This window comes from Falco peregrinus, chromosome 3 (genome assembly GCF_023634155.1).
Source record: "Falco peregrinus isolate bFalPer1 chromosome 3, bFalPer1.pri, whole genome shotgun sequence".
In the NCBI taxonomy this organism is placed as follows: domain Eukaryota; kingdom Metazoa; phylum Chordata; class Aves; order Falconiformes; family Falconidae; genus Falco; species Falco peregrinus.
Window position 1 is genome coordinate 40,736,658 of NC_073723.1, and position 10,939 is coordinate 40,747,596.

Sequence of the window (10,939 nt, forward strand, 5' to 3'; positions counted from 1 at the left end):
TGGTCAGGCTGCCCATGAGGCAGAAGCCACAGCTTTAGACATGCTTTTGATCCCTGAGGAATAGATCAACCTGTTGGGCAATGACAATCCTGCTGCTTCTGAAGGAGACAGCTTGTTGTAGCCTCTGCTCCTCAGACCCTGAGCAAGAGCTGAAAACATGTTAGGGCGTGGCAGATACAGCTCTGGACAGCTAAATACAGCTGTACTATACCAGTGTAACTGGAAACATGTTCCACTTTCTATGTTATTCACATCAGCTGATACCACATAACAAATCATTACTTCTCTGGTTCAGCTCAATGCAAACGGAGTAGAATATTAGGAAACATCTAAAGATAATCACAAAATAACAGGAGAATAACAAATATTTCTCAAATTGATTGTACAAACAAGTTTTATTGTTAAAAGGGAAAAAAAAAAAAAAGAAACACAACAGAGTTCCCAGTTTCAATTGCTGTTTTATTTCAAACTGAATACTGGTGAACTTCTGATTCTTGCACTTCAAAACTTCCTATATTAGTTTCGTGCAGTCTGAAGGACTTGGCATTTTCATAACTCAAGGCACAGCACCAAAATGCAGTCCTCAGCCTGACATCCAGTCAGGGTTATTCTGTGGGTTAATCAGGATTCTTGATTCCCAGAGATTTTGTGCACACTGGTTGAGCATCTGATTACAATGGTGCTATAAATGGGTAAGACTATCCATCAGGTAGCTTTCCAGACAGTACATGATGTATTCTACCTCAGGAAAATTAGCGTGCTTATTATTTCACAGCTTGGATTCCAGTTGCTTGCAGAAGTGACCTCTGTGTTCTGGAATTATTTGAAATGTTTGTCACATTCAGTAAATGTCTTGTTTTACTATCATGGTGATATTCAAGCATATGAACATATTCTCAGAATCATCAGAGAATCCTTGTAAAATAATGTCATAATTGCCCTAAAACAAGCAAGAAAAAAAATATTAGTGCATAAGGCTGTTCACTCTTGTCTAAATAGCTGCTTGGAATAGTTCTGGTGATTTCTGTTAGGACTGAAAAAGAAAGATTCCCATTGGGGACTGTTATCATGGGTATATTCAGATATATGTGTATATAAAAAAGTAGCACTCATCTTTCTTCCCGTGACCTGGGTACTAAGGAACAGCAGTAGGCTGTGGTCCAGCTTGCACTTGTCAGGGTCCTCTCTCAAACCAGAGTCCTGTGCTCCTGAGGGCACCTGCTCCTCCTTCCAGAGCTGTTCTCTTGAGTAACATTTCTGACTCCACAAATGGGAATTAACTGAGTTGATACACCAGGATGCATTCTGCAGCAACCAGCTTTTTTGTTGTCAGCTATAATCACATACTGGATAACTAACTGCTATTCACCCTCAGTGGTGTTTACCAAAATCATCAATTCATAGTGAATGTATGATGTGAATACATCAAATCTCTGCTTGATGAAAGCTAAAGCAACTTCATACTATTATTGGTGGCAAAAAGTTTGTCCTGAGTTTGGACGTGATGTCAAGATTAGGATGAACTAAGTTAGAGAGAGGAGAGTAGGAGGAAGGAACCACGTGAGAAGAGTGCTGTAGCCATTCTTCAGTCCCCGATCAAAGCAGAGCCAGTGCTTCCCCTAGTGTGAGGTCTTAAGCTGCCTACTTCAATCATGCTGTCAGTGGCCAGCTCACCTCCCTGCATGAAGCATCTGCTCCCTGACTAGTGGGATACAGCTTGCCTGTACCTTAGACATAAGCCTGGCTCTGTCAGTCACACTTTCTCGTGGTGCACACTGCTGTAAGCAACACTAGTACTCACATCAGCTCAGCGTCCCTTCCAGACCCACCACTGTGCTCATTCACATCCAGCAGTCTGATTCATAAAGCAGCACCAACCCAGGCTTAGCTGTTGTCTAGCTACCCACCTTCACACTCTCGCACAGACTTTTGTAGGTACCAGGACAGAAGACAGCTTGGTGGCCCCTACTGAATCCAGGTCTTACCTTACCTTCTTTGACACCTGTCACCTTCCTCTTCTGATACGGCAAACTGGAGATGAGTACTTGGGAGCTGAAGGGCTCTTAGGACCAATCTAAGGACTGGGAGGCTTGCAAGTGTTTCTAGTTTACAGGGAAGGCTATGATTAGAGTTAGCTCCTGGTCTGGAAGAGTCCCATCAGGAAGTGTCAGGTCTGCCTCATCTATAGGAGGACTGTTTATGGCAGAGGATATTCCTGTCTACTACCAGCTCTGGGGCTAGAAGAGATGCTGTGCTGGATGGAGTTCAACACCATTGAAGGCCCATGAGCTTTGAGTTAAGGAGAAGCTGGAGATTTTGTACCAGTAGAAGCTCCTTAGTAACATTTATGGGGATGAATAGGGATGGTAAGGGTCTTAAGGCTCAGGCAGCTGATGAGGCAGGTGTTGGATGAGAGTGGGCTAACCTGAGGACTGATGCTCCTCCTGGTTTAATGCTGGAGCATTGCTTTTACTCTTGGATATGGTTATCCCTCTTCAAATCTTTGAACAGGATTTCAGGGAGGAACAGATGAGCGTGTGAAGACAACATACCATAAAGAATGAAACGGGCAAGAAGAGTATGGATGGATTTACTCAAAAAGGTTAAAGGAAACACAATAATTTACCAAACAAAATTGAATGATTAAGGTGACATTAACTGATATCTTTGGTCTTTTCTTTTATAAAATAAAGGAGGAATAATAAAGGAATAATAACGTGAGGACATCTAACATTTCAAGATGCTACCATTCTGGAGTCATAACTTCAGGCATGAGAAAGTTTTCTGACATTTCCTTCTGCTGTTTTCTACAGTTTGAATGAAAATCTCTTTTCAGAAAATATATACCTGTAAGTATGTGATTCTGCTATTGCTATTTTTTTATATAAAATGCTGAAAAGTACCTTTGGAAAGTTTGTTCTTGAACCTTTAATGTCAAATGTTGTTTCAATTGTTTCTGTAAAACAGAGATAATGATAATATAAACGGTTACTTAAGCATAAAGCCATCAATCAAATTTCTTAAATAACTTCAAAGCAATACGGCATATCTCTCAGCAGCAGTGCCCATACCATTTACTCTTCCACCGATAAAGCCCTCACCTGTTTCTCCTCCCAGAGCTCTGCCTATTTGTCTAAACCACAAAAGAAAATAGAAATTAAGCCCAATACTCCTGCAACATCTCCTACAGACCCATCCTACTGTGATAACTCAAATAATGTAACTTGTAATAGTAGTTCAGTTGAATGATAACCGAAGAGAGCTGGAATTAATCTTAAAACAAAGGAAAACACAGATTTCATATTTTGACTTCCTCGCAGGTTTCTTTGGCCTTTAGTTTGACATCCTGCCTGAATTTTCTGGATCTGAGCCTGTGTCATGTTAATGTTGGTTAGCCCTTACAACAGGATTGATGCCTCTCTAATAAGAAGAGCGTTATACATGGGCGTAGAGAATCTCTTTAAAAACACATCCAGACACTTCTAAATGAATTGTTTTCTGTATATTAGTAGTGCCCCTAGCTCCTCTCAAGTTTTCTGTCCAGTCCAGTCAAATGTACTCTTTCTGGGTAATTTTAAGAGATGTTAACAATAAGTGTCATGACAAGATGAAGGGTATTAGCAATCCTAATTTATAGAGATGGAAACTGCAGTACTGCAGTGATAATCCTAATTTATAGAGATTAGTAATCCTAGTTTATAAAGATAGAAACTGAAGCACTATTAAACGTCAGGATATTAAAGCATAGAATATGGAAATTTTCTATTTTAGCGGGGTTCTGGCACTGGAGGACTGCCTGCTTTGAAGTCTGCTGCCTGTCAAGCAAGGTGAACAGGTCTAGATTGTGGAGAGAAAAATCCATCTGCATGGGTTGATCAATCAGTCCTTTAAGAGATCTGCTTAGTGAGGAAAAAGGGCTGGCAGGATATGGCCCTGTTGGGGAGGGAAACTGCCAGGCAAGGGAAAAGCACGGTATGTTTTCCTTACTGACCTCCTTTCAGCCTTCTGCACACTGAATATTCGTCGTCAGCGGCTCCACTACAAAGGACTTCTTTCCAGTGAAACGCTTTGGCTCCGTCAAACCAGACATAGAAGATGACCTTCAGGAAGGTGATGTCACTTCCTAGTTAAGACATTACAAGTAAGAAAATGGTAGCTGGTGGGGAGGAGAAACATATATGCAGACGTGCTATTTAAATAAAAACTATTTTTCTCTGAAATACAGTATTTTTTAAATACTCCCCCCCCCAACTAACAAAAATACATATCTTGAAAACTGTTACTTCCAGAAAAACAAAAAGCTGGTTTTCAACAAAAAGCATCAGTCATAAAAAACACTTGAGCGAACAATTTCAAAATCAGTTTTAATTTCTTTAGCAAAGATATCGAAGTTCACTCAGCTCCACAGCTAACCCAAATAAAGAGTCAGATGAGGACTATGTTGTTTTAAGCCGGTGTTGCAAACAAACTGTCCTGGATGCTGGTAGCCATGATAAAGACACCTTTCTAGTGAAGCAAACTTAGTCCAGCTCCAGCATATTTACTCAGAAGGTAAAGTTTATCATACAGCCATTTCATAAGTAACTCCACCTGCCAGCTTAAAGATAGGTTTAAAGATTAAAATTAGGTTTGCATACACAATCCAGTATCATTTCCAGCCTCTGGAACACACATATTCTTAGTAGGAGTCCTGCCTACTTGGATAGCCTAATAATATTCTCCTTCCTTAAAAAGACTTGGAAGTTCTTCAGGCCAGAAGAGTTTGTGTGCTGCAGCTCCTGCCTGCTTCTTCCAGACAAAGGCACGTGCACCTAAACTGTCTCAGATTTGCATGTACCGTGGCAGCCAGCATGCACAGTTCTGGTAAATGCCCCAACAAGCAAAATTCAAACATGCTTATTTCCATAAATCATTTCTGTCCATCAATATAATTTACCTATTCAATTTTTAATCACAGAAACTAATCTCCTAAATAATTTGTCATTTAGGATGAAATGTCAGCTTTTTGCTTGTATTCCATTTTCTGCGTTTGCAGAATATAATTGTCTAGTCAAGGGGGACTCACGTGGAATCCAGGTAAGTGCAGCCTTCCAGACGAAATTGTTCATAATGCTGCAAGGTGTCAGGTTAAACATGAAAATATGAGCTGTGGAATCTACAGGAAAAAAGTATTTCATATTGGTAGTGTGACTAGGCTTCTCCAGGAAAATAATAAAAATATACATATATATACACACAATAAACACATACACAGTATTTAGTATAAGGTATATACTATAAAATTGCCTCATCTAAATATCCATCATAAGTATTAGATAATAAACATCTATTTTTAATTACAATTTTATTTATTTATATGCTTAGAGGTAAAAATAATGTATTTATTTAAATAGCAAGAAAAGTCAATTATTTGGTCAAAGATATTTTGCACACAAAACATAAGAGGCAAAATTATTTTTATTCCTCTTCTAAAGTTAAACAAACTTTTTATTAGCACTAAGCCAGCGTGGTCCTCTGCTGAAAATATTACTACTAATGCTAACGATGGAATCTATATAAACTTGCTGACAACAGCTGAAAATGTTTTTAAGGTACCAGCATATTTTCCAGGATAAGGTAAATGAGCCTTTGAGCAGATTTGCTTTGTGTGACCCACCTAGCGCTGTACAATGCACAGTGTCAGAAGCAGGGTGATAAAGCATCATACAACCTGTATCTAACCAAATGTAGACCCCATTAGCTGATATTTTAATTTAAAAAAAAAATAAAATTCAGTGACAGCCTTTGGAAGGGTTTTCAGTCAGTGTTTTTATTTTTATTTTAGGGAAGATGTCTGTTCAGATGTGCGCTGCGTGCTGTGGCGGGGAGGCGGGCTGGGGAAGGGGTACTCCTGCACAAAGGGGGCGGCAGGGACATGTACAGGGAAGGGTTCTGCCTTGTGTTTCAGGGATTAAAGCGAGGGGGTGCAGAGGGAAACTGTCTGGCTCTCTGTAGCCATCAGTCAGCTTCTCATCTTAGGCACAACTATGCATGGGGAATTCCGATGGGAAAAAGGACAAACAAAACCCACCACGGTCCCAAAGGTTTGGTTTGCAAGCTTAAGCACTGCCACTTTTACCCTTGTGAAGTTTTTGAGTATTAATATAAAGCAAAGTACCCCAAAGAAACATGCCTTCCTGTGCCTCATTTTATATAGCTATTTTACAGTGATGTACAGTAGGGATGCATGCAGATTTCTGAAAGACATGGGCTTTTCCTTGCAAAGTGTCTCCTCCAGTGCCCACCTTCAGGCCACTGAGCTCGCCTGGGCTCACGGAGCCTGGTCGGCACAGACAGAGGGGGGGTGCCACGTCGTTGAATAATCAACCAAAACTCAGTGAATGATATGGATCCAGTAGCCCACAACACAGGCGTGGCAAGAAGGGACACGCCACGTTTCCCCAGTGCCTGAGCAGGCCTCCAGCCCAGCAGGATATCACATTCCCCCTTTCCTTCCATATACTTAAAGCTTTTCATTGTAATACATTAGTTAAATCGATGTGGATAATTTATACAGCACAGTACTTGCAAAACACATTTAAATCACTTGTCTTCTAATATTTCCTGAATCAAAACATGCCTGCTTTACCTGGGAGTAAACTTAGCTGCTGCAACCAGCATTGTGGTAATATTTACACCTATGCAGTATAATTCTTATAATAAGGTAATTAATAACAGAAATATACTTCAGCTGAACTTCTTATTTTGCTGTATTCATCAAAAAACAATTCTGAAAGAAAGCTCACATTTCCTCCGACTACAACAATTATTGTGCAAACACCAGTAAGAAAAGAATAATCTATGTTTTACTTACCACAAAAAGTGTAAGACAGTTCTAGATCTGATGATATGCAAAGAAATTCACTGACTCCAGGGGCAAATAAAATTAAAAAGAAAAGTCCAAACATAGTTACTTTTTTTGCTGAGTATTCAACGGAATAAAACTTTGGCTGGGGGAAAGAGGAACAAAAATTCAGCATAGTCATGCCCCGTCACATGTCTTCAGGGAATATTCAGTTGTTTTGTCAAATTCTCTGCAAGCTTAATTAATCCTACTACAGCACGATCAGTTATCAACACAATAAATTTTGTGAAGAAAAAGAATTTCTGCCTTTGTTGTTACATTTTCATCAGACAACGCAGATCAAGCCACGAGTGAAAAATGAAAGAGAGAACTGTATGAAATGGGGAAGTGAGGAGAAGTAAAATTATGATCACTAGAAGCACGTAAAGGGCAAGTTTAGTTGACTCATCAGATGTAACATTTGTTAAGGCATAATTTCAAACACTCACAGTGTTTGCTGTGCATACTGAAGAAGAGAAAAGTTCGCAATTTATAAAAACCAAGTCTACTCTTTTTATTGATATGGTAGCCAGTAACTCTCACAAGTTTTCAGAATGAATTTCTTACAAAGTTCACCGTGCTTTAAGAACACGCCAGCACTTTGGAGGAGCGTAATTAGATGACACATTTCCAAATGGAGGTAAGCACGGAAGCTGAACGCAACTGTCTGACACATTATTGAGTAGCACCACCGATATCCTTCACAATGTCAGCTGCCATCTTCAAAGCTGTATCTATCAGTTAGACTACTTAGTGAAAAAAATCTTAAAAATCCATAAAATGACAACTGCCAGCGCAGCGCTCAGGCGTGGGTCCAGGCCAACACCGAACACTAGGCAACTAATCACAAAAGCTGTTGGATTTTGACTGAGATGTTTCTGTAAGAACAGAGAATCTACCTGCCACAACTGAAGACGGGTTAGGAGCCCGATTTTAACCTAGGATGTTGAAAACAGTCCAGGTTGCAGATTTTGATACCTAAGTTTGAAAACGCTTTTGGTATTAGATATACCCCCTTATTCTGTCTGTTAGTGCAATACAAAAAAGAATAACATATTTTGCCTCTATGTGCTATATTAATTCTGTGGGATCATTTAACCATCTAACTGACAGGAAACACAATTACATTTTTTTTTCTGAATGTAATTAAATACACAAAGTTACTGAATTTACAGAACTTAAATTATTTTCTCCTGAGTTACCTTCTTGATTTGCATGTATGTCTGTAAGGTCCTCTTAGATCAGAAATTGTATTCGTTTCATGAAAAAGAAGCAGTATATACAATAGACAGGTATTTGGTTTTGTGCTAGGCAGGAAACTCAATAAAAATTACTTAGAACAAATATAACTTAATCAATTGTTCTGACTCTCCCCACTTCCTATCACAATTCTCACAAATTGTGTGCACACCAGGGCAATATTTTACCTATTATAAAGATGAAGTTGCAAAAGATTAATAAATTGGTTTTCAGAAGTCTGAACTTGTAACACAAAAGGTGATTTAGGAATAGTGGCATGCACAAGAACATGACTAATTGTGCCCAGAAGATGGGGGAGTTCACAGTCTAGTTAAAGAAGGTGAAAATTCAACCAAAAATGCTTAAAAGTACCAACTAATGAGCTAATACATGTAATAATTCACAAAATAAGTTAAAAGTTTTAAAATTTAATATGGGTAGACAATTCTTTTCATTATTTCTGTATCTTTCTACAGACCACAAGAAGAATCCCACTGGCCTGGCAGAGTTCAAGACTGAAAGAAATTTCTGGCATTTGGCTTTTATGTGGGGAATTAAAAATGATACAAATTTCCTGACAGATCTCCAGAGTACATATATCACACGATTTTTGCTGTTGTTTAATTGGAGGCTATAAAACATGCAAACCCTTTGTGATCACAGCAATAATACAGTCCTGTTTCAAAATGGCCAAATTTTGCTTAAAAATAGTAAAATATGTAGTGACATTGAAATAAATAGAGAAGGGCTGTAATAGTTGGAAAAAAGAAATGGAGTAATGAGACAGCCACTAAGGAGTGATGAAGCAGCCACTAAAGAAGAGCTACCCTATGCACATACGGTCAAATAAAGGTTCCTTTCAACCCCAAAGCCATGGCCGCTGATGTGGAGCGAGTCTCATCAGTGGGAAGCCAAGCCAGGCTCTCTGCTGAGTCTTCTGTCAGCCCAATAGATTTAGCAAAAGTCACAGGTCAGTCTGAATCAGGCACGAGATGGCACTGGCTGTACCCTATTGACGTATGCGATCACCCAGCCGAAAGCACGTCCCTCGGCAGCCAGACTTGAACTTGCTTTGCTGCACAGTGCGTTGGGTGGCTCACGGGCAGAGTGGAAAGAGCACTGCAGATGTACAAGGTTCTATATCAAAGCTCTTTAAGCAAAACTGAAGACAAGCTCTCTGCTGAACTCCGTGACTTTCTAGACCTGGTTCAAGAACAGGTGGTTTTTTTCAGATACTTGACGCAGTAAGTGATATAGATGAGGAATGAGTCCCCCCTGGTGGCTTAGACAGACGCATGGTGAAACCTCTCTCCTCTCCTGTTCCTTATTGCACTTTTATTGTACAAGACGATTCCAATGCTTTGAAAGATCTGCGTAATGGGTTCCATTTTAGAAGGATCTGGCTGACTAATGGGAAAATAGGAACAATACCTGTTACCGGTATCAGGGCTAAAATATCATGTAGGACCACGATTATAAAGTCTATAGCCTTGACCACTGTTGCCTGATCATTTTTTCCTTAAATCAAATTAACCTCAAACATTTTAAAATCTTTTCAGCAAATTCAGTTTTAGATGCCTGTGGCTTTTGATGCCCATATCTGTGCTGTTCATAGACGTGACCTCTTGTGATGCTCACTGAAACCCAAACCAGTACACTAGAGGTGTGAGGAGTCTGCTCTGTCCCTTTCAAGTCAGTGTGAAGGTCACTGGAAAAGAAAGATATAAACTTATATATACTCAATTTTTACTAAATACTCTTTCCTTACTCTGATCCAGAAGGAAGGTGAAAAAGAGAAAGAGAAGTGGAATGAGCTACACAGCAGTGTTAGCTCACTGACGTTTTGTGACAATTTACTTAATTTATTTTGAAATCTTTGCAACTACATTTGATATGGACCAACTTTCATATCCAGTTAACAGTACACAAAATAAATCCAAGTCTGGAGAATTTAGGACTTCATACTTCTGACACTTCATTTTACCTACATCTGAGATGCTGAGAGTAGAAGCTTAACTCCAAGCCTCCTCACTGATTTGTGGTTAAAATCCTTAAACTAAACTATGGTATTTTTATCTTCTTTCCCAGTACAACTAAAAAGTGCTTAACTTACTTCTGACTGAATTTCAAAATAATAATTTTGTATTTGGATTGTTGGCTGCAGATGAGTACTTTGACCAAATAAGCACTTCTAAGTCACTGAAATCTCCCTCAAGAAAGATTTATAACATACATTACCATAATATCCCATCACAGAAAAATAAAGAACATTATATCAGTACAGCAAACTACTCTGTTTCAAAGAGTTAGTCAGAGAGAATTAAAAATTGTGTCCTAGTTCTTGGCATGTACCAAACCCTCCCATTTATGGAAAACTCTTTTAAGATGTTCAGCACATTTATTCAATAAAGAAAGAGGCAATAATAATTTAATTTTCCTTGCAGGACCATTTGTGACAGTTTTTGAAGCAGACCTTTTCACAGCTGGAAGGAGACAAGTTTATTACTTCTGATCCTGGATTTAGGGTTGCTGCTGAAGACACTCCAAAGGGGTTACATATAAGGCATGTGTTCACAAAACAAAAAAACGTTCAGCCATCAACATGAAGAATAGAAAATTGTAGCAATTCATGAATAAATCTCTCTTCTGAAATCCTCTCATCCTATCTTTGACAACGTGTTTAGTGGAAGTAGAAAGTTGTGCCCAGGGATACTAGAGAGAAGTTGAGAATTCAGCTCCTCTACATGCAGCTGATGAGTGCTTGAGGGTGCCAGGGGAGTCTGACCGGAGAGCAGTGCACCAGCATGTGTCCAGTGG

At 39.2% G+C, this 10,939-nt stretch overlaps 1 protein-coding gene across 2 annotated transcripts; it reads right to left on the minus strand.

Moving 5' to 3' along the window:
• Positions 1-376: 376 nt before the first annotated feature.
• LY96 (lymphocyte antigen 96) lies at positions 377-7,226 on the minus strand. Of its 2 annotated transcripts, XM_005229907.4 has the most exons (5): positions 6,854-7,223; positions 5,066-5,155; positions 3,992-4,123; positions 2,904-2,956; positions 377-940 (listed from the first exon to the last, which is right to left on the minus strand). In XM_005229907.4, exons 1-5 carry the CDS (start codon positions 7,023-7,025, stop codon positions 842-844), a joined length of 546 nt encoding a protein of 181 aa, XP_005229964.3. In that variant the 5' UTR covers positions 7,026-7,223; the 3' UTR covers positions 377-841. The 2 variants fall into 2 exon arrangements, with proteins under 2 accessions (XP_005229964.3, XP_055656602.1); XM_055800627.1 differs by lacking the exon at positions 5,066-5,155 and having other exon boundaries at positions 6,854-7,226.
• Positions 7,227-10,939: the final 3,713 nt, after the last annotated feature.